This window comes from Scleropages formosus, chromosome 12 (genome assembly GCF_900964775.1).
Source record: "Scleropages formosus chromosome 12, fSclFor1.1, whole genome shotgun sequence".
Lineage (NCBI taxonomy): Eukaryota > Metazoa > Chordata > Actinopteri > Osteoglossiformes > Osteoglossidae > Scleropages > Scleropages formosus.
In genome coordinates this window covers 24,002,927-24,021,638 of record NC_041817.1, presented here as the reverse complement: position 1 = coordinate 24,021,638, position 18,712 = coordinate 24,002,927, and the positions used below count along the sequence as shown (strand labels likewise).

The 18,712-nt window shown below is 47.0% G+C and overlaps 1 protein-coding gene and 1 long non-coding RNA gene across 5 annotated transcripts in view; one reads left to right on the top strand and one right to left on the bottom strand.

Moving 5' to 3' along the window:
* Positions 1–402: 402 nt before the first annotated feature.
* pcca (propionyl-CoA carboxylase subunit alpha) overlaps positions 403–18,712 on the bottom strand; it is a 115,009-nt gene continuing 96,699 nt past the window's right edge. For 2 of the 3 annotated variants that reach the window (XM_018745068.2, XM_029256713.1), the window contains 3 exons: positions 9,839–9,979; positions 2,318–2,395; positions 403–2,082 (listed from right to left, as the gene is read on the bottom strand). In XM_018745068.2, coding sequence (XP_018600584.2) covers positions 2,014–2,082; positions 2,318–2,395; positions 9,839–9,979 — 288 coding nt within the window. In that variant the 3' untranslated portion in view covers positions 403–2,013. Of the gene's footprint in view, positions 2,083–2,317; positions 2,396–9,838; positions 9,980–18,712 lie in introns of those variants that run through there. The other variant, XR_001965804.2, reaches the window with a different exon arrangement.
* LOC108930054 (uncharacterized) lies at positions 10,463–17,397 on the top strand. Of its 2 annotated transcripts, XR_001965806.2 has the most exons (4): positions 10,463–10,694; positions 10,782–10,893; positions 11,028–11,113; positions 15,888–17,397. It is a non-coding gene; the product is annotated as an uncharacterized LOC108930054 (long non-coding RNA). The 2 variants fall into 2 exon arrangements; XR_001965805.2 differs by having other exon boundaries at positions 10,782–11,113.

Below are 18,712 nucleotides of genomic sequence, written 5' to 3'. Positions count from 1 at the left end.
ACTGGACGGATGAACCTCCCGCAGACTGTCTCGCTGCATCAGGAGCCCTGTCTCCACACCTACTCATAGTGTTTTTGCTTAAGGGTTAATGTGATTTTTAATATAATTCATTTAAATATAATTCACACTTCTATGAGCAATTATTAGTACTTCATGGTAAACAGACTGCTGTCGTAATATGTTTCGGTTTGTGCTCGCAGGCCTGTTAACCTGACTTTCTCAGCAGAAAATCATATTTAATATCAAATTACATGACCATTTTGGAAACTGAGGTTCTAACCATGTCCAATGTCAAAGAAATACATGGGATTCATACGCAAAAACTCTGTTAAGAATTTTAATGTACAGAAAAACAATCAGGCTGATGAGCAACCAGTTTTTTTGTGTACTCTACAGAAAACCATTTTTGATTTTAATTCTGCCCACATGAAGTCTTGGCATCTCAGTGCACCGAAGTTCAGGAAACAATGTGCGCAGAAATGTAAATAAATGACATCGCACCGCTGGGTGGTCCGTGGCGCTCGTGCGTTCCGTTGACACGGTACCCCTGTGGACTACATGCGGCTCAGCGGAGGCCGTTAAGCGGTAGATCGTTTTCCCACTCCCATGTACTCTTACTAGGAGGTAAATACTGGCATTAACCTTAACAAAATGATGTCACAATAAACTAATCCTACTGACAATACTGTTTTACTATATTGACACCCTATTATGCAATAAAAGTAAAATAGTGAGGGAAGTGTCCTCCGCTTTAAAATAGGTCTAAAGACTTATTTGCAAGCTATTCCAAAATGTAAAAATATGAAAGTCATGTTTATTTTATCCTTGGATATAACCTTTTTTTGTAATGTATATTTGTATTGTGATATATTCCTTGGATGTTTTGGAAATGCTCGGGACAAGCAGTTGTAGACGTGCATGTGTGCGTGCGTGTTGCTCTTCTTGGTTCAATTTTACGAGAGGATCACAACGAGAGGATCAATAAAAATAAAATATACTCTTTCTTCCCTTTCGCAAGCAGATATAATGAAGCAAAAGCAAGATGAGTGTTTAGATCTTGACATGTAAATATTGCCCGGTGCTTTTCCCCTCTTCTTCTGCACGACTGAACTCGTCCAACTCGTCTTAGGTTTGTATGTAAAACGTTTAACTTCAGGTGGACAGATCCACGGGCGACGCCCTTTTCCCGCGGGACCCTAGAGAGAGAAGAGCTCAACCCCACCTGTGCAGCACGTCAGACTGATGTGAGCTCAAGGTTTCAATAATGAGAGACCCTCAGAGCTGTCAACCATCAGCCAGAGCTACTGGAAGCATTTCATCGCTTAAAGCCTCGGCTCAATTTTTACGCACTACGGGCATGATGTGCAATTGAAACGTTAGACGCATGAGACTGACTGACCACAGAAGAAATTTACATTCCTACACTGGTGTGAGTGAAACCAGACGCGGGCAATATTTCATATTTAAAGAGGAAAAGTGTGTCACACAGTTAACCTGTTGAGCCGCTTCCTTTGTGGAGTGAACGGTGTGTGAGACCTCAGCAACACACACACACACACACACACACACACACACACACACACACACACACACACACAAGGTGTCTGGTCCATCCAACCCACCCATGTAAACTGTAATGAGGAGCACAGAACCGCACTACAATAAGGACATAAAACAGATCAGTGAACAGCACCCTGGTTAATGGAAATGTGCACAGTTACAGGACATTTATATGTGTTAAAAAAAAAAAAAAAGACAACATATTAGAAAAGGGCTGCTGATTCAAGGCAGCGAACTCTTGTTCTACATTTGATTACCTTCTCAGAAGGGCACAGGCAGGAATCGGTTTTATTATCCATCTGTCAGAGTATCCCATGAAGTACTTAACAAACCATACAAGACATCAGAAAGGCATGTTGAGCGACTCCAGCGAATTCATGATTCATCTCTAATTCATCATCCTCTGATTCGCAGTAATGTTACATCCAAACAGGGAGTGGCAAATAAAGACGTTTATTCGAGCTCAACGAGAAGATCCCCTTCGCCAACGGTGTCTCCTGCGTTACAGTGCACACTCTTGACCTGCAGTGGGGGGAAAAAAACATTTAATCTCATCTTAAGTGGTTCGGTCGACAAATGAATCCACCTTAACTTTCTTAACCATCTTAACAGTTGCGTCGATGACCAGTGTGCCAAAACGAATATTGTTTTAAACGAAGAGTATAAAGAATATGAACTTGGTTCTCAGAATCGTTTAGAGGAACACCTGTTGAGAAGGGCTCTAAAGCGACGACAGAGCGGAGCTGTAAGGCCTCACCTTGGCAGTCTTGGCAGCCGTCATGCTGTTCTGCATCTTCATGGCCTCGATGACGCAGATCTCCTGGCCCTCGGCCACCTGAAGGGACAGTCGAAACGTAGCACGCGTGACGTTGCGAGAAAAACGAACGGCACCGATTTGCCCTTGGCACCGCCACGCAACCAGGGTGCCGTTCAAGAGTCTGCAAATCTCTGCTATAGGGAGAGAGAGACAGACTTTTATACGGTGGAATGTGACATAGGGACTGTACTCAAGAATGACGAGCGTATCCAGATTTCTCCTTCTGTTGGGGTAACACTCTATATATTGTCCAAAGTGACGCACATCTGAGAGAACGAAAGCATCTGCTAAATGAATAAGGGTAAAAGTAAAAGGGAAGCTGGTAGTGCAGTGGTTAGAGCTGCTGCCTTTGGACCGAAAGGTTGCAGGTTTAAATCCCCCTCTGGCTGTAGTTCCCTTGACAAGGTACTTACCTGAAATTGCTCCAGTAGAATTACCCCTCTGTATAAATGGTAAATAATTGTAAGTTGCTTTGAATGAAAGCGTTAGCTAAATGAATAAATGAAAATGATACTACAGTAGGAGACATTCAGTGACGAAAGACACTTTAATAACATAAGAATATATAAATATTAAAAAACTAACAGCGGATGCAAATAAGCAGAGAAGTAAAAAGTAGCGACAGCTCGGTAGCTCCTGGGCAGCAAGAGGTCAGCACCACGCCGATGGAGCGACGACTCATTACGGTGCCCAATGGCTGATGATAGGACTGACCTCGGGGGTCAGCCGCTAGGCTCAGGGCACCGCTTACATGGGCCACTAAAGTATTCGAGTTCTGAATAAACGACATTCATCCGGAACACAAAATAAAAGAGAAACGAGGGTCTGATCCCGGTGCTTTCGTATCCGGAGACGCTGCATTCCCTGACACTTGTATTAGTTCCATATTGCAGTCCTCCGCGTCTCACTTCGGAGTTTCCAGCTGTCTCCCGACAATCCCACAATGCATCTGACAGGATGCCTTTGGAGTGAGCAGCGGAAAAAGGCCACAAAGCCTACGAGTCGCTTTGACGAAACCAAATGGGCTCTGATGCACCGAGAGACTCTCGCTCTAATTGATGTAAATTCTGTAAAGGCTGCAGCCTTTCATCTGAGTCACGGCATCCTCTCCCCCCCGACACGGGGTCAGAGGTCACATTCACATCCGATTAGAAGACGGGTGCTCGTCGGGAAGGCGGCGTGCCCTGCGACGCGGCAGCCGGTCCGCTCCGGCAAGCGCTCCGTTGCCTTCTTACTCACGCTGCCACACGCGCAGGAGGGCCGACTGCCGCAGAGGGTCCCGGCGCCCCTCCCGGACGCCCGCGGCCCGTGATTAATCCTAAGTGATGGGAAATGAAAGTCCGGGCAGGCCAGCTGCTTGTCTTGGTCCGCAGAGCAACGAGAACGGACAGGGCGCTGTCGATTCTCCTCGCACACACAATTAAAGCAAGATGTGCGATGTGATTCGCAATTCTCAACTTCCCCAACGAGAGAACGGAGTGACTGCTGCATGACTCAGGGGAAGAGACTGCTGAATGCACCCGACTGTCCAAAAAATGTGGAAACGGCACGATTTGAAACGCGCTTCCAAGTCAGTGGTGATCCAAGAGGCGCTAACACGCCGTACGGCTTAAAGCGCTCTTAACAACCCTTTCAATAACCATTTTCAACGCAGAAAATCCATAACACACCATCATCACTTTTAATCAATTATGCATGAGGACGGAAAGCAAATGTAAATTTCTTTTCGAAATATGACTTTTCACACGTATTGTACTCACTGAAGCTCAAGTGTAACAAATGTTATTTTAAAATGCACACTTTCTTAAAATAACACTTTTCCCCCGGTTCAGAAAGGGTGGGGAGGGGAAATCATTTTCAGCTGGAACCCTCGGAGCTGTTTTGCAAAACAAAATGAAGCGGCCTGATCTTATTGAAAATATAGTGCAGTGAGACGGAAATTTATTAACTGGCACCAGTTAATGTGTGCATTATTCATTTCTGGTGAGCATGAAGAATGATTTAAAGAGGTCTGAAATTGCAGACGCAAAGGCTGACTGCACAGTGCCCAACTTGTTCATTTCATCCTTTAGAGAGGCAGAGGAGTGTGATCTCGTCCCCATGCGGGCCGTACAGTAACAGCTGTGCTCCTCTCACGAGGGGGCGGGCACTGAGCGGAGACTCGGTCTGCGCAGAACAGATGGAAAAATACATCAGTGCCACACCCCCCCCCCCGCCCTTCAACCAACACGCACACCCCCGACTAAATAATGTTAGTGTTATTAAAAAACATACGACGCATTCAGTGCTGGGACAACGCCACCCCCTCGACCCCGAAGAGGGCCTTTGTTTGTTTGTTTATTTGTTAAGTCTAAGACGATGCGTTGCCGCCGGCAACCGCTTGTTCTCCGCGGCGCTGTCTGGCCAGAAGGGGCAGGCCTCGGCGAAGCCGCTACGAGACTCTTCTCCTCCTCTTTGTTTCGCGGGGCTTCTCGAGCCCATTTCCCCCGCCGCTCCTTCTGCGGCGCCGCGTGGGCTCCGGAGCTGGAAGTCGAGCCAGCGGCAGATGGCCCTCCGCCGCGCTAAACATCCATACAAACGACAGGTTCATCAGTCATCGGCGAGGCCGGCCGAGGGCAGAGCGCGCCGCCCTGATGGATGCTGCTTAGCGCTAACCCGCTGCTAGCAACATCTCCGGCGAAGGCGCCCGTTTCCCAGGCCTGCGGCAAAACCGTGCGGCGTGACAGAACGCGACGGCTCGGCGGTGCGCCGTGTACGCCGGGTTGCACCGAGTAATAAATAAGCTACTTAAACCCTGCGCGAGGATACCGGGTCAGGTCTGCACAGGCCAATTAAACCACAGCATCTGCTCGATAAAGGCGGCCGCAAAGAGCGTCCGAGCCATTCCGACGATTAAAGCGCAGCCCGCTTCCTGGGCGCAGAAATGTCTCGCTGCCGCACTGCGCACCAAATCGCGCCGTACTTTTCAACAAATTAAGCCATTCTTCAGGGATCTTTATTTATTTCTATGGCAAACGCCTCCCTTTGTCCTTCCTTTGGCCCGGTGTTTTTCTGCCAAATTTAACAGACGGCTTGGAGGGTAACAGAGGTCCGCCCTGGTATCACCTTCTGCCGCAGAGCAACCACCCAAGAAAGACAATCACTCTGATCCCTGCTGTCCGCTCAACAATGCGAAAATCCTTTCATTAGGCTTTTTATACATCATTTTCCTCCAGGATTGCTAGATCATAAAGGGAGGGGAGGGGGGACACAATTAGAGCTTCAAGCTCAAGTTTAATTCATTTTCCATTACTCCACTTCAGCAGACAGCAAATTATACATCAATTTCTTGGGTGAACATTTCAATTTTTAAAGGCACCTTTAAGCGATATGAGAGCACGCGATGCAGCTGGCTCGACGGCTGGCGTGCACGCTTGTTTGCCTCTCCGTTTCACAGTTTTAAAAAATGAGGATCGGGGAGCAGATTGGCAATATAAGTAATGTATCATTTAACACTCGCATTAAATCACTTCAGTACAATAAAAAAAGCAGGCCCAGCTAACTGGTATATTATATGTCCTTCAGCTGTAATGAGAGCTGTTCATAACAGATAGGGCTATTGAGAATAAATAAATAAAAACATGTTCAGCTACAGACCACAGGGGGCTGCAATACTCCCTGTCGCCTGCAGAGGCAGCGTTGCCCACAAAACTAAGAAACCCCTCATTCGTGCCGCCTGCCCAGGTTGACTAAAGTCCAAACAGTTTGAATTACTGCGGTCTCCACCGTATTTCTCAAATTAGGTCATATCTGGAATAGTGGAAAAGTCAGGGGAATGAAAGAAAAGGACAACACCCTGGTATAATCTAAAAATCAAGATAATAATGAATTTCATTTAAAGCATTTAAAAACGTTGTGTGTGTGTGTGCGTAAATATGACTAAATGTACCGTAAAACTCAAATCTCTTTCATTGTATAAAACAAAATATACTCCCAAGGGCTGTCCACGCAGCCTCTTTCAGCGATCTGCTATAGCAGAAAGTATAGCAGAAACCTGTAGCTAAAATATAAATGTTTAGGTGTTTTTAATCGCCAATGTCATGGAATAAGAAAGGAGCACAATCGCGTGAGTACGAGCGAGCAAGCGTGTTCCTTTGAAAGCGGAGCCAAGCAGGCCCCATTTGTGAAGTGTGGACGTGAAATTAATTTGGGAAAATAAAGGGTTTAATTAAAGTCTCACTTGCTAGGTATTGATTATGAAAACAGCTAATTATTGCTGATATAAACCATCTGTGTTCTCATACTTAAAAAGAAAGGCCAACTTTTTAAATTTCATTTTTCTGATTAAAAACTAATAAAAATACACTGCTCCTTTGAAATCGTGTTTTCATTTGCAAGTTACATGAACATTACAGGTATAACCAACTTTATTAGTCAATACTGCTTAAAACAGTTTTTATTATCACATCACTTCCAATAATTTGAATATGTGCAAATGAGGAGAATTTTTCTATACCGTTTATATATTTTTAAAAAACCAGCATAACAGAATTTATTAAATTGAGAAGCTAGCTTCATGTTGGAAAATAATTCTTCCCATGAAAGGTGTCTTTAAAAATATACGTAAATTTTTCAGTGAAATTAAATGCACCGGTGAGTTTACCCACCCTCTTGAAGCCGTACAACTTGATGGAAGTGTCCTCGTGTTGTCAGCTACCCGTGACCCTGTGCGATGGCAGTTTGTTTATTTTCACTCACAGTTCATTTGGTAATAAGTCGTAATTAGGGGACACTGGGTGAGCGCAACACTTTTTCCCCCCCATTTAATTGCCAAGCATTGTTAGCCAAGCGCTTAACAGTCTCAGATTTGCACCCGTTCCACGTGGCGGGACCCATACATGGTAAATGAGATCTGTCGGTGCTCTCGGCTCGGCGACGGGTCTAGGGGCCCGGGTAATAAGTGCTCGCACGCCCTGCAGATCCGCTGAGTGCCGCTCTTTGTTTCGCAGCCTCTCTTCCTCCGCATCTCAACGGCGTGTTCAGAGATGGCATCGCGGCGGTGCCTATAGCTCAATGAATCCAAAATGTATTAAACCTGGGTACGAGCCACTGGAATTCCCACAAAAGTCCCTTCATCGGCGGAGGTGCTCGACCTTTCTGAACAACCCCAGAGCACCCTGCTCTGCAGCCTCATTCGTACATATGGCTAAACAGTTAAAATCACACTTCATTCTTCTAAAAAAGGACTGAACTGTTGAACTGTCGGTATATTCCTGTGACACCCGGCTAAAGGGGAAAGACTTCCGATTGTTCAGTGTCGAAATTACACTACACAAGTGTACAGCCACTATCTCTGTGCTGCCTGAAGACATTCGTGATATAAAAATCATTGTTTTTCCACAAGCCATATGCAGCTGTTTAAATACAAGAAAAGTCCACAAAAAGTGAAACTGCATTTATACGATAAGGTCAACGGTCAAAAAATTACTGCAGAATACAATGCAATGTGTTATTGTTTAACCAACTAGAGCTTTGTGCAGCCAGGCCCATACAGTTGTATTACGCTTATGAAATTAACAGCATTAAAAAATTCATAAAAGCGTGTGCTGATCTTCATTTAAACCTGCAAACCAGGATTTTCAGATTATAAGGAGACAACCTTTATTAAGAGTTAAAAGTAATAAAGCAAAGTAACTGAACAAAATATGAACTTTTCCATATGATACAGATTAATTTTCAGAGGTTTTTCTCCTTTAAATCGCTTAGAAGGAAAGGGTTCGGGCAGTGAACAAAGATGTTTTTTAGGGGGATCAGCAAGACACAGCAGTCAAATCGACTTTAAAAGGACGTGCAGGACAGGGACGGGACTGCAGCGAGGGCCATCGCCCTGGAGTGCAACCCACTCCGAGGGGGGTGATATGAGGTGTGCACCACAGAAGAGCCTTTAAATGGGGGAAGGGTGTGTTTTTATGACAGTAGCTGTACAATTAACACCGAGCAGGACAGGCCCCCGCAAAGGAGTTGAACTGTGGAGGAGCTGAAGGAAACACTGTAGAGTAAGAGAGTAACAGTGATCATGCAGAAGGGGGGAGAAAGCGACAGAGATGGAGAAGCAGGGGATGGGGAAAAAAAAAAAAAAAAAAGTTTCCAAAGAACAATCTGGACTTCATTCCAGGCAGCGAGTCTCTAACTCCTCCATTGTACAGGGCATTTGCCCCCAGTGTACAAATTCCCGTAGCCGTTTGGCGAAACATCTCATCATCTTAGAGAGCTCCTTCTCACACTTACATGGAACCCCTTCCTATCTGTGCCAAAGCTGCTCTGCTCCACCGGTTAACTTATTTTTATTAACAGTTTTAAAAAGTGATATAAAACAAATCCCAGTAAAGCAGCACTGATCAGACTTACATAAAACTGTAATTAAACTTTGTCACACTTTAACAAGGGATAACGTTTAAGAGGAGGCACTCCTTACGTAATCTGCGTGGCTGGAAATAAATGAGCTGGCAACTGTTTTTAATGATATATACAACAATATCCAGCACTCATTTATGTATTCGTTAATGGAGGCTTCGTTCAATCGTTACCGTTACACAAAACTTTGAAACACTTAACAGGTTGCTAAGAATTAACCTTGTAATTTCGGGTCCTAAATGATTCCGGCTAAATTCTGTAATAAGCGGCTGCATTGTGCCTCGCATTGTGCCCCGATTTAAAGCTGTTTTGTCCCGAAGAGAAACGCAGGAGGAAAAGGGGCGACCGAAACGTCTCCGTCGCATTGTTTAGTTGCACAATTATCTATTCTTTACACCTTTCAAATTGCTCCTGCTCCGTGAACACACGCACAAATTACCGATAATTTCCCCTTATGGTTCGTGAAAGGCTACCCCGGTCTTTAAACATTCATTTGAGCCCCGAGTTTTACTTGGTGAAAGACGGGATTCAGGTAAATGTAAGTAAAGTTGACACGGCCTTTTAAAGGAGCTCGCTGTCCCCCCACAGCAACTCAGCCATGAAATTATAATGGAGCCCTTTCAGGGAGCGTGCCCATTAGTGCGGCCACTCGGTCCCGCGCCGCTCCCTGGCCCCCGCGCCCCCGTCCCTCCCGCTGCCTCTGCCGCAACCCGGAGGGGCCTCGCGGGCCGACGGTCCGACAACAGCTTACCCGGAAATTCAGAGGAATACGGAAAAGAGAGAGAGAGAAAGAAACTCATGGAGAAACAAACAGGAGCTCCAGCCACATGCTACTTAAACCCTAGGGGGGCAGGGGGTTAAAAAACAAAATAAGGCAGAAATAGGATTTAAGCGATAATGTCTAAAAATTCAAGGCAAAATAAAATTCTAATCAGCAAACTGAAATTAAAGAGAAGAGGGTACCATTTAAAAACAGCAACATCCACATGAAAATGACTTAAATCATTAAATTGTAGCATTTAAACAACAGAATGGAGCACATGACAGGGGCTTGTGGGCGGGGCTTACCGTGTCGCCGGCCTTGACAGACACCGCCACCACGGAGCCAGGCATGGGCGAGCGCAGGATGCTGCTGGTGTCTTCCGGCACCTTCTCCGGCATGTGTTTGTTCAGTGCGGCCGCCAGCTTACTTAACACCCGCAGCTTATACTACACACACAGAGGGAACACAGACACACGTGCACGTTAGGGCCACGTTACACACACACACACACACACACACACCCCTGCCCACAGCCACTAACTTAGATAATTTCACACAGCCACTGAGCTTTGGCTTGGACCAAAGAAGCGGATATAAATTCATATAAACAAGGCCCGTGTGCGTCCGTCCTCCGCAGTGGACACATGTCACCCACTGCGCGGAAATCGGTGCTTTCTGGGGCAACAAAAAGAGTCGAAAGCCTCTGGCTTTAGCTGGACATTGTGCTTTCGGGGAATTTTTTCTTTACTTCTTGCCACTGATTCACGAATATTGATAAAAATATACGACAAGGAACATGTTAATGATCTTGTGTAAGAGATACTGTAAACACGACAATGAGCCACATTAATATTCTACCCGAGTCTGGCAGTCAACACGAGCGAGAAGGAAAAAAAAAAAAGAGCTGGGTGACAGCATGGGGACTCTGAACAAATGGAGGCCGCAGTGACGCCTCCATCGACACCCGACCTCTTTGAGGTCGATGTCGGAAACCTCGCTGAGAGCCGAGCGCATCTTCACCGGCGCTGACAGTCTGCGAAGACCCCAGTAGATGGCAACATCCCTCCGGCTTTTCCGCGGCTCTTATTTATTTATTTACTCATTTTTAATTATCTATTTGGCTAAGCAGCACGTACAACCGTCTTGGGAAGAAAAGAGCAGGTAAATATTGTCAATAATTCAGGCTGCGCCTCCTTAAACTATTTGTGCTTTAGACAGATCAAAGGACTGGCGAATCCCCCCTGTAAGTGTTTCTCCAGGCCCGGCGCTCCGAGAGGGGTCCGGCGGGACGCGGCGGGACAGGGGGAGGGAACGAGCGCTACCCGGAGGGCGTTCTTCATTAGCGCTCTTACATAAGGAGGTGCGAGACCACCGATAGACCGGCGCAAACCCAGCTCTGCTCACAAAGAACCGAGCCCAGTGCGCGTTTGACGCCGGCGCCGCATGTGCCAACGACGCGAACCATCAAGCAGAACGTTTTTTCTCCCCCCCCAGCTTCCCGCCACCAGTCCGACGGGATTCTGCTGCCGATTTGGTGCGGGCCCCACCACCGCACCGCCTGTCACATCAAAAAGACTCTGGTAAGACTCCTCCATTTGCCTCGGTAAACAACTTAATATTTGATGCACGCGGTTCGTGGTGCCGATGTGCACTGCGCGCGTGGCATTTGGAGAGGACGGACTTTGCAATCAGAGCATGCGAGGACCCCGAGAACCCAATCATGTAGGGAGATAAGGAGGCAGATAAAAGGCACTCGCTCGCATGAAGAAAATAGGTGGGGAAAAAACAGACACGTAAATGAAGGCCAAAGGAGGGAGGGCCCGCAGGAAATGGCCCCCATCAAACCGACAAACAAGCTATTTGCGCAGAAATTCGCCAAAGATAATTACGGAGAGGGAGAAGTGCATCGGCAACCCCGGAAAACGTACACGTGTAATTACACGCGACTCGGCCATTTCTCGTGTCACTAGTCGGTGCCTGTAATGTATCTCATGTATAAATAGAGGAAAAGCGGTGCTGTGTGAGAGGCAGCTGCTCTTCTATGTTACAGCGTGCGTGCGTGCGTGCGTGCGTGCGTGAGAGAGTGAGTGAGTGAGTGACAAAATGCTGAAGGCTCCGTGGCGGGTTTGGATGAGCAAGATGCTATGAAGGTTTCCAGCGGTTGCACTGCCCCGTAAACCACTGCCTTGCCCCGTTTGAATGTGCTGGATCTCCATGGCTCTGGACCTCTCTGGCTTGGGGAACATTACTAGAGAAGAGCCCGGTGCGGAGAGGATGGAGGCTCTCGTTGGAATACGGCGGAGGAGTAAAGGCCCAAGCCTGAGGCCTACGAGGGGCGATGCGCATACTGACTGCCCTCAACCCGGCCTGGGTAATGGATCCTTCACACCAAGGATCCTTCCTCGTTGTCTAATCCAGTCTATATACAGCTGGGTAATTTTTATTTTATTAATTCAAGATAAGCACCTTGATCAAGGGTACTACAGTGGGAGGTGGGATGCAAACCAGTGTCCTTGGGGTTCTAAGGCAGCAGCTCTAATCACTATACTGTCTGCTGCCTTCCGATTTTACCTGGGTCGTCGAACAGATAACCATTTGAATACTTTATAGACCATGACAAAAAATAAAAATACTTTGTGACCCTGCACAGCACCCTTAGACAGGCCACCGGGTATGGCCAGGGTCACCTTAATACCAATAACAACAATAATGATAATCTAACTGGTGGTGGTTTGAAATGTGAAGATACAATCGCAGGACATGTCCGTTAGATGAACGAGAGATCTATGCAGAAGAAACGCATCTGAGAGAAAATTAATAACTGGACTCCGCAGGAGACCGTCCACCTGCGACACTCACTGGTTGGACAACAGGAGTGTTTAAAAGAAACTGTCGCATCACCCCTATGCTGAACTTAGAAGTTGTGACTAAGGCAGTGGGCGGTGATCAATAAGGCAGACAAAGATTTGTCAAAACTCAGATTTACAAGAACATACATTTGTGCGCAAATATTATACAGTAACTAATGAAAACATCAGTGCAACCCTGCATTGTACAAGTAAACATTGAAAATGAATGAGCGAACGAAAACACGATGCACACATGCAAAGAACAGTGTCAAATCCTGTATGGCTAAGTGGGCACACCAAGTGATAAAGTCCCAAAATGCAAAGATTCACCAAGTTCTGAATTCCACCACCACAGGGTTTTACAGAACACACTGGTCCGGCTAAAACAAGTCTTCAGCGGGTTTGGCCGGGTCCTGCTCTCTGGTGGGTCTGGGGTTCGAGTCCTGCTTGGGGTGCCTTACGGCAGACCGGCGTCCTGTCCTGGGTGTGTCCCCTCCCCCTCCAGCCTCTCGCCCCGTGTTGCCGAGTTAGGCTCCGGTCTGCCGCGACCCCACTCGGGACAAGTGGTTTCAGCCTATGTGTGTGTGGTTAAAATAGTAATAGTGAAAAACAACATTAATTTCAACACTAGAAAAAAGCCTTTCTTTATCATCCTAAACTTTACAATGCATTCCCAATATCTCTCAACTTTGGAAATTCATGAAACTAAATAAAACTTTGTATACTGTACTGTACGTGTGTGAAGTGGTCCAGAGACTGAGACGAATTCCTTCTTTGCTTCATTAATTGCGAGGAAGAGCACATGACAGTGGAACGCCTTCAAAAATAAACTGGAGACACTACAGCGATCTGGAAGCGCATCCCATAATGCCCATGTCTTGTTTGATGTCCCTCGTAGAACGTGTCATCTGGTTACCGTCATCTGGTACCGTTTTTCTGAAACAGACTCCCTGATAAACAGGCCGGTCCCCAGGGAGCGGGCGAGCGGGCGGAGGGGCTGGGGGTGGGGGAATCGCCGAGATGCCGAAGTCTATCTAACAGCTGGGTGGGACGCCGAGGAGCAAAACGATGCAGATGAGAGGCTGAAAGCAACAGAAGGCATCGCCCATGCGCCATGTTTGTTTTTCCACCTCTCCTGGAGGGAGAGCGGAACCCCTTGATCCGGCTCCAAACACACAGTCGGCTTTTGTTCGGCGATGAAACCGGTGGCGGGGGGGAAGAAAGGAGGAAAAGAAAGAAATATGGTGACCAGAAGTGGAGCTAGGGCACAGAGTGCCTTCACCAGCACCTCTGCACACTCCAGCAACACAGCTGGTGAAAGCGGCACTAGGAGGGACATGTGTACGTGGGGGTGAAGACTGGAGAGTCTTAGAAAAAAAATTCATGTTGCCATTTTTTGGCAACTTGGTGAAAGACTCTCAGCAGCCACTTCCCCGTGACGCAGAGATGATACGATGATGACGGCAGCTGCGATGATGTAATCCAGAGATGTTCCAACGTTGAGTCACTCCTTGGGTTCTCCTGGTTTCTTTGAACATCACCACCTCTTTCATTCACACTTACTCTTCCCTTGCTCATCTAACTGTCCAGTTCACCCAATATTTGCACTATTAATTCATTTGGCCGGAACCTCAATCAAAGCTATTTATTTAAACTCTACAGATCTACATGGCCGTATGTTTTACCAAGTGTGTTCAGGTTACTTGCCTTGCCTCAAAGCTCCGTCGGGTTCATACCTCCTTGGACGTGAACCTCCAGCGGTCTAGCGGAAAGCCCCGTTTCTAAAACCCCATGCCAGCTAATGGGCTGACTTCGTTAACTCTCCTACTGACAACTCGACCAAAAATCTCATTTCCCATGAAATCCAAATCACATTTTTAATGGGGTAGCAGCTCTTGCAAGTGAAAGTCCTTGGTTCAAACTGCCCACCTGCTGCAGTTCCCTGCATCTTACCATGAAGTGGTAGAGTAAATCTCCAAGCTGTATAATGGACTAATTGGTACAAATAGCTTATTGTACAAACCTCACACTGTCATTGGAGACGTGTCAGATACATGAATAAATGTAAATGAATGGTGCCGCCCTCTCCAATAACCAGCAACTAGCTATTTTTTTAATATTCCCCATGATACTGCTGTACCTAGGATATTATGATATGTATATATAACCCCAGTTTAAAATGACACCCTTCTCAGGTTTTTTCTCTGGCAGCAAAGTAGAATGAAGGTATGAGGAAATGTGAGAAACGTCCCAGACGCTCAAGTGTAGGGGGCAACTGAAGCGGCGAAGAGTCGATTCCACCGTATACGAGCACTAAGAATGCGAGTTCTGCTAGCACGACCAGCCCATGCTTACATTTCAACCCATTTCGAACAGTTAATAGCGCGTTAATATCCTCTGCCCCCCCAACGGCTCGATCTGCGCAGGCGCTCCAGACAAAGCGCCCCGTGCATCTGCAGCCTCCGCCGCAGCCCGTTCGTGCGCCGCCTCGACAACTCCATCAGCGCAGTCTCAAGGTAGCTGTCAATCAGGACGCATCATTTAATCCAACAGCACTCCAAGGACTTCCTCCAAGCGCGGCGCATGACAGCACGGCTACAGCTCTATTTATGGATGCACACTGTCGTCTTCGCAATGTGGTCATAATTAGACAAAAAAAAAAAAAAACAGAACAAGAGGAGCAGAGAGGCAGAAACAAATAGCAACAAGTCCTGATGCAATGCAAAGAGCACTAATATATATATATATGTATGTGTGTCTGTATATACACATACGCACGCATACACATGCGTTTCGCAAGTGCCGAAGGGAGTGCAATTCTGCTCCGTAGTGACACCGGGCTCAACGACAAAAGCACCGTTTCGTTCGCCCCTCTTTGGAGCGACGCTGCTTCATTTGCGACCGGCCGTAATTAGATTAATGGCGTAGTAGTGTACAAAGTGGGCCCACTCACATTAGATAGCATATAAATGAGGACAAACACTTATTTCAATTCCAGGCAGAGGAAGCAGTGGCTAGGGTATTTAGCATACCCTTTATGGTGGAATGAGATGTTAATTGTGTGCCATTACCTCTAAACTGCTTGCTTGTTGTATTAATCACTGTGCTAATTGATGCAGAGATAGAAACGTAGCCACGGGCAAGAAAGCGGTGGAACGAGAGCTGAAGATGGCGGATAAAGGATTATCGAGTAAACCATATGGAGATGGCACCGCTTTGAAAGCTCCTATATGCCCACGAGCATCGCTACCCGCTATAGTTATTGTGCCATTGCGGAAAAATTAATTTTTTTTCGATTTTTTTCCTCGTTTGAATTTAAGAGTAAAGATGCTTTAGATTGGCACTGAAGCGTGAAGACAGCAACCAGATGCCGCGCTTCTGTGCCCGACACCTTGTTTTACACCGGCACGAGGAAAGGGGGGGGGTTAAAAAGTGGGAGATGGAGAGCGAAACAAAGTCTGTGGACTTTTATGCTTGAATTGGCTTTTCCTGCGATTTTCTTCAGGGGGATCCGGCAAGGGGACGGGACCAACGTCGAGACACCTCTTGGCCCGGGCATATTTGCCGGGGCACGTGTCCGTGGCCGAGACAGAATTGAAAGAAGGCAGAGGACTGGGGTGACGGTCGCCCAGCCAGCTCACGAAGACCCCAACAGCCACCTGCCTACGAGCCATCGCACAGAAAAGCTTCACGATGCTTAAGCATTCTTTTTGTTTTTTGCGAGAGCCCGGCTCCTGCCAGCCCGGCTGCCATCGCAGCGGCTCAGTCGCTAAGTCTGGGGGGCCAACTGGTGGCCGTGGGGCTGCGATGTTTCAACATTCACCCGTCTTCTGCTTCGCTGCCCCTCTGTGAGGCGCTACTACAAAAGGGCCGTAATCCGGAGACAATGCGGGGCTGCCGTCGCCACCCTTTGATGACATATTGGGCGCCGGCGATGAAAGAGCGGAGTGGTTCTCGCCAGCCAAAGCCAAAGCCCCCTATGCCTTACAAAGTTCCAAGTTTTTGTAATGCAGATTCCCTTGTCGGCGTTCACTTATTCAAAATAAGTAATTTGAGAAAGGAGGCATATGCCAGAAATAGAAATATTTGCATACATTTTAGAACCCATGTGAAATGCTAATGGTCTGAGATTGTGCCATAAACTGTGTTTTCACAGGAAGTGTATGCGGCTGTCCCCAAGTTGGCCCGGTGCCGCCGCGCAGTTATGACACTGCAGTTCCGGAGGTTCACTGTACCGGTTGAGACTCGGTGGCGCCACAGTATTCATAAGCCACCGAAAGCAAGGGGTGCGGCGACGATGTCGCTAATGCTCCGAACATCTCTATGAGTAGCTCAGAATGAGGAAATAAGCTGCAATTCTAAGTTTGACCTTTAACAATTTTCAGTTTTTGATGTTGTCACCCATATGTGGATGGGTATAGCTACCCCTATTGTTCACGGCTCTGTAGCTTCGTACACTAGGCTGCCAGAGTAACTGGAACTGGAAACTGAATTGAGTTTTAATGCTGCTCAAAATCCTTGAGGGTCTAATAAAGGCTACACTCCTGTTGAAATGAAGGCCAGTCTCTCATATATATATATAACACCTGAACATGCACACTAGAGGCGAGGACTTGCCGTCATTTGGCTGGCGGAAACTTTACAGACTCCTCGTTCCCGATTCGCATTTTTTCCCTCCAAAAATCGTGGGGAACTTGCTATCTGATGATAATAACAGTGTCAGGCGTCCACTGATTTGCCTCGGCCCCTGGTCGCGAGTTCACTTCGGGAGCGACTGCGTTTAATTGGTGACCACGGCAATGCCCTCTTAGCTCCCGTAGCCGTGCTGCTCCTCCGACACAGGAACCCAGTTAAAAGCAGCGTCTCATCGATTTACAGTCAACTGCCAACACTGCCGCAAAAACAGAATAGTTTTCCAAACGAAAAAAAAAAAGAAAACCACATTGACAATAAAACATCAAACACGGTTGAAAATTTGTCTACAATTTTCCTTTCTGCCTTTGATTAATCCCTGGAGAGCATCCATCAAAAGCTTTGTTTCCAAACTGTACTGAACATAGTGCAACTGATGGAACACAATGCACTATTTTGCATATAAGAAACTGTGATTGCAAAAATAATTTTGTGAAACGATCAAAACAAAAAAAATAAATAAATAAAATAAAATAAATAAAAAGCAAAACAAAACAAAAAAAAAAAAAAGCTGAGCGAGCGGCGGGTCTGCCTTTTTCAGAAACGAGTGTGACACAAAAGCACGGCCGGCGCAGCCACCTTCCTGCAACTTGTTCCCAATCATTTCTCCGGATCCGCGGGAGTCTAATTACTAAAGCACTGCTGCCCAGTTTCAATCAAGGAGAGCAAAATGACACACTCTTTTGTTCCTCGCTCATATCACACATGATGCACTGTCATTCTTCTTTCCACCAACCCCGGTGTGGTAAATCTCTGCCTGCCATCTGTCACAGGGTGTGGGGGACTGGACGGGACGGGAGCCATTATTCAGCCGGTCATGGTCTGTGCACATTTTTCATGCTTCCTCCCGGAGCTCTTGTGGCAACTATTAGCGGCTTAAGAAGTTGAGAGAGCTTCGTAATCGCTCAAGCTTCGGCGGGCTGCGACCTCCTAAGACCACCTACAGCAACCACCCTGTCACAAAAAAAAAAATTCTAATCTGAATATTGTTCGCTGGGTCCTTCCTCGATATTGTTGGCTCGCACGTTTCCTTTACAGAGAATGGGCAGACAGCGAATATTCAAATTTCTTGGAGAAAAAAAAATTAACTGTTTAAAAAAAGAAAGAAAGAAAAGGCAACGGAGCATTCTGCTGATTGGCCAAAGCACTGTGGTCAACATCGCCCCCTACAGCCACGGGGGTATGAAAGCCATCATTACTCAGGTGAAAGCTGAGGCCAAATCAACTCATTATCGCCCCTCATAAGCAACCCCATGTGGTTAAGGATGCCGGACACAAAAGCTGAAGCCACAATAAGGGGAAAAAAGAGCCATAATGCACTGCAAAAAAAGCTTAAAAACTCCCTGCACTTGGAAAAGGAGCAGAAGGATCGGAGGCTGGTTCCTAACGGATGCTGAGGGACCCGGTTCTCTCTGTGGGCCCGCAGCCGAAGCATAGCTAATTGTGGGCGAGCCAGAGGAGACCAAGGCTGATGCAAATCAGCGGCTGGCGCAGCAGCTGGGAGCCTGTGAGGCCTCCTGAAGGTGCGAGCTGATGACCTGGATGAGCCCGCACAGATGTAGAAAATCAATCCATCACTGAAGGGGGCCTGACAGCTGGAGATGGGTCCAGTACAGTGACCCACGGACGGCTCAGTGC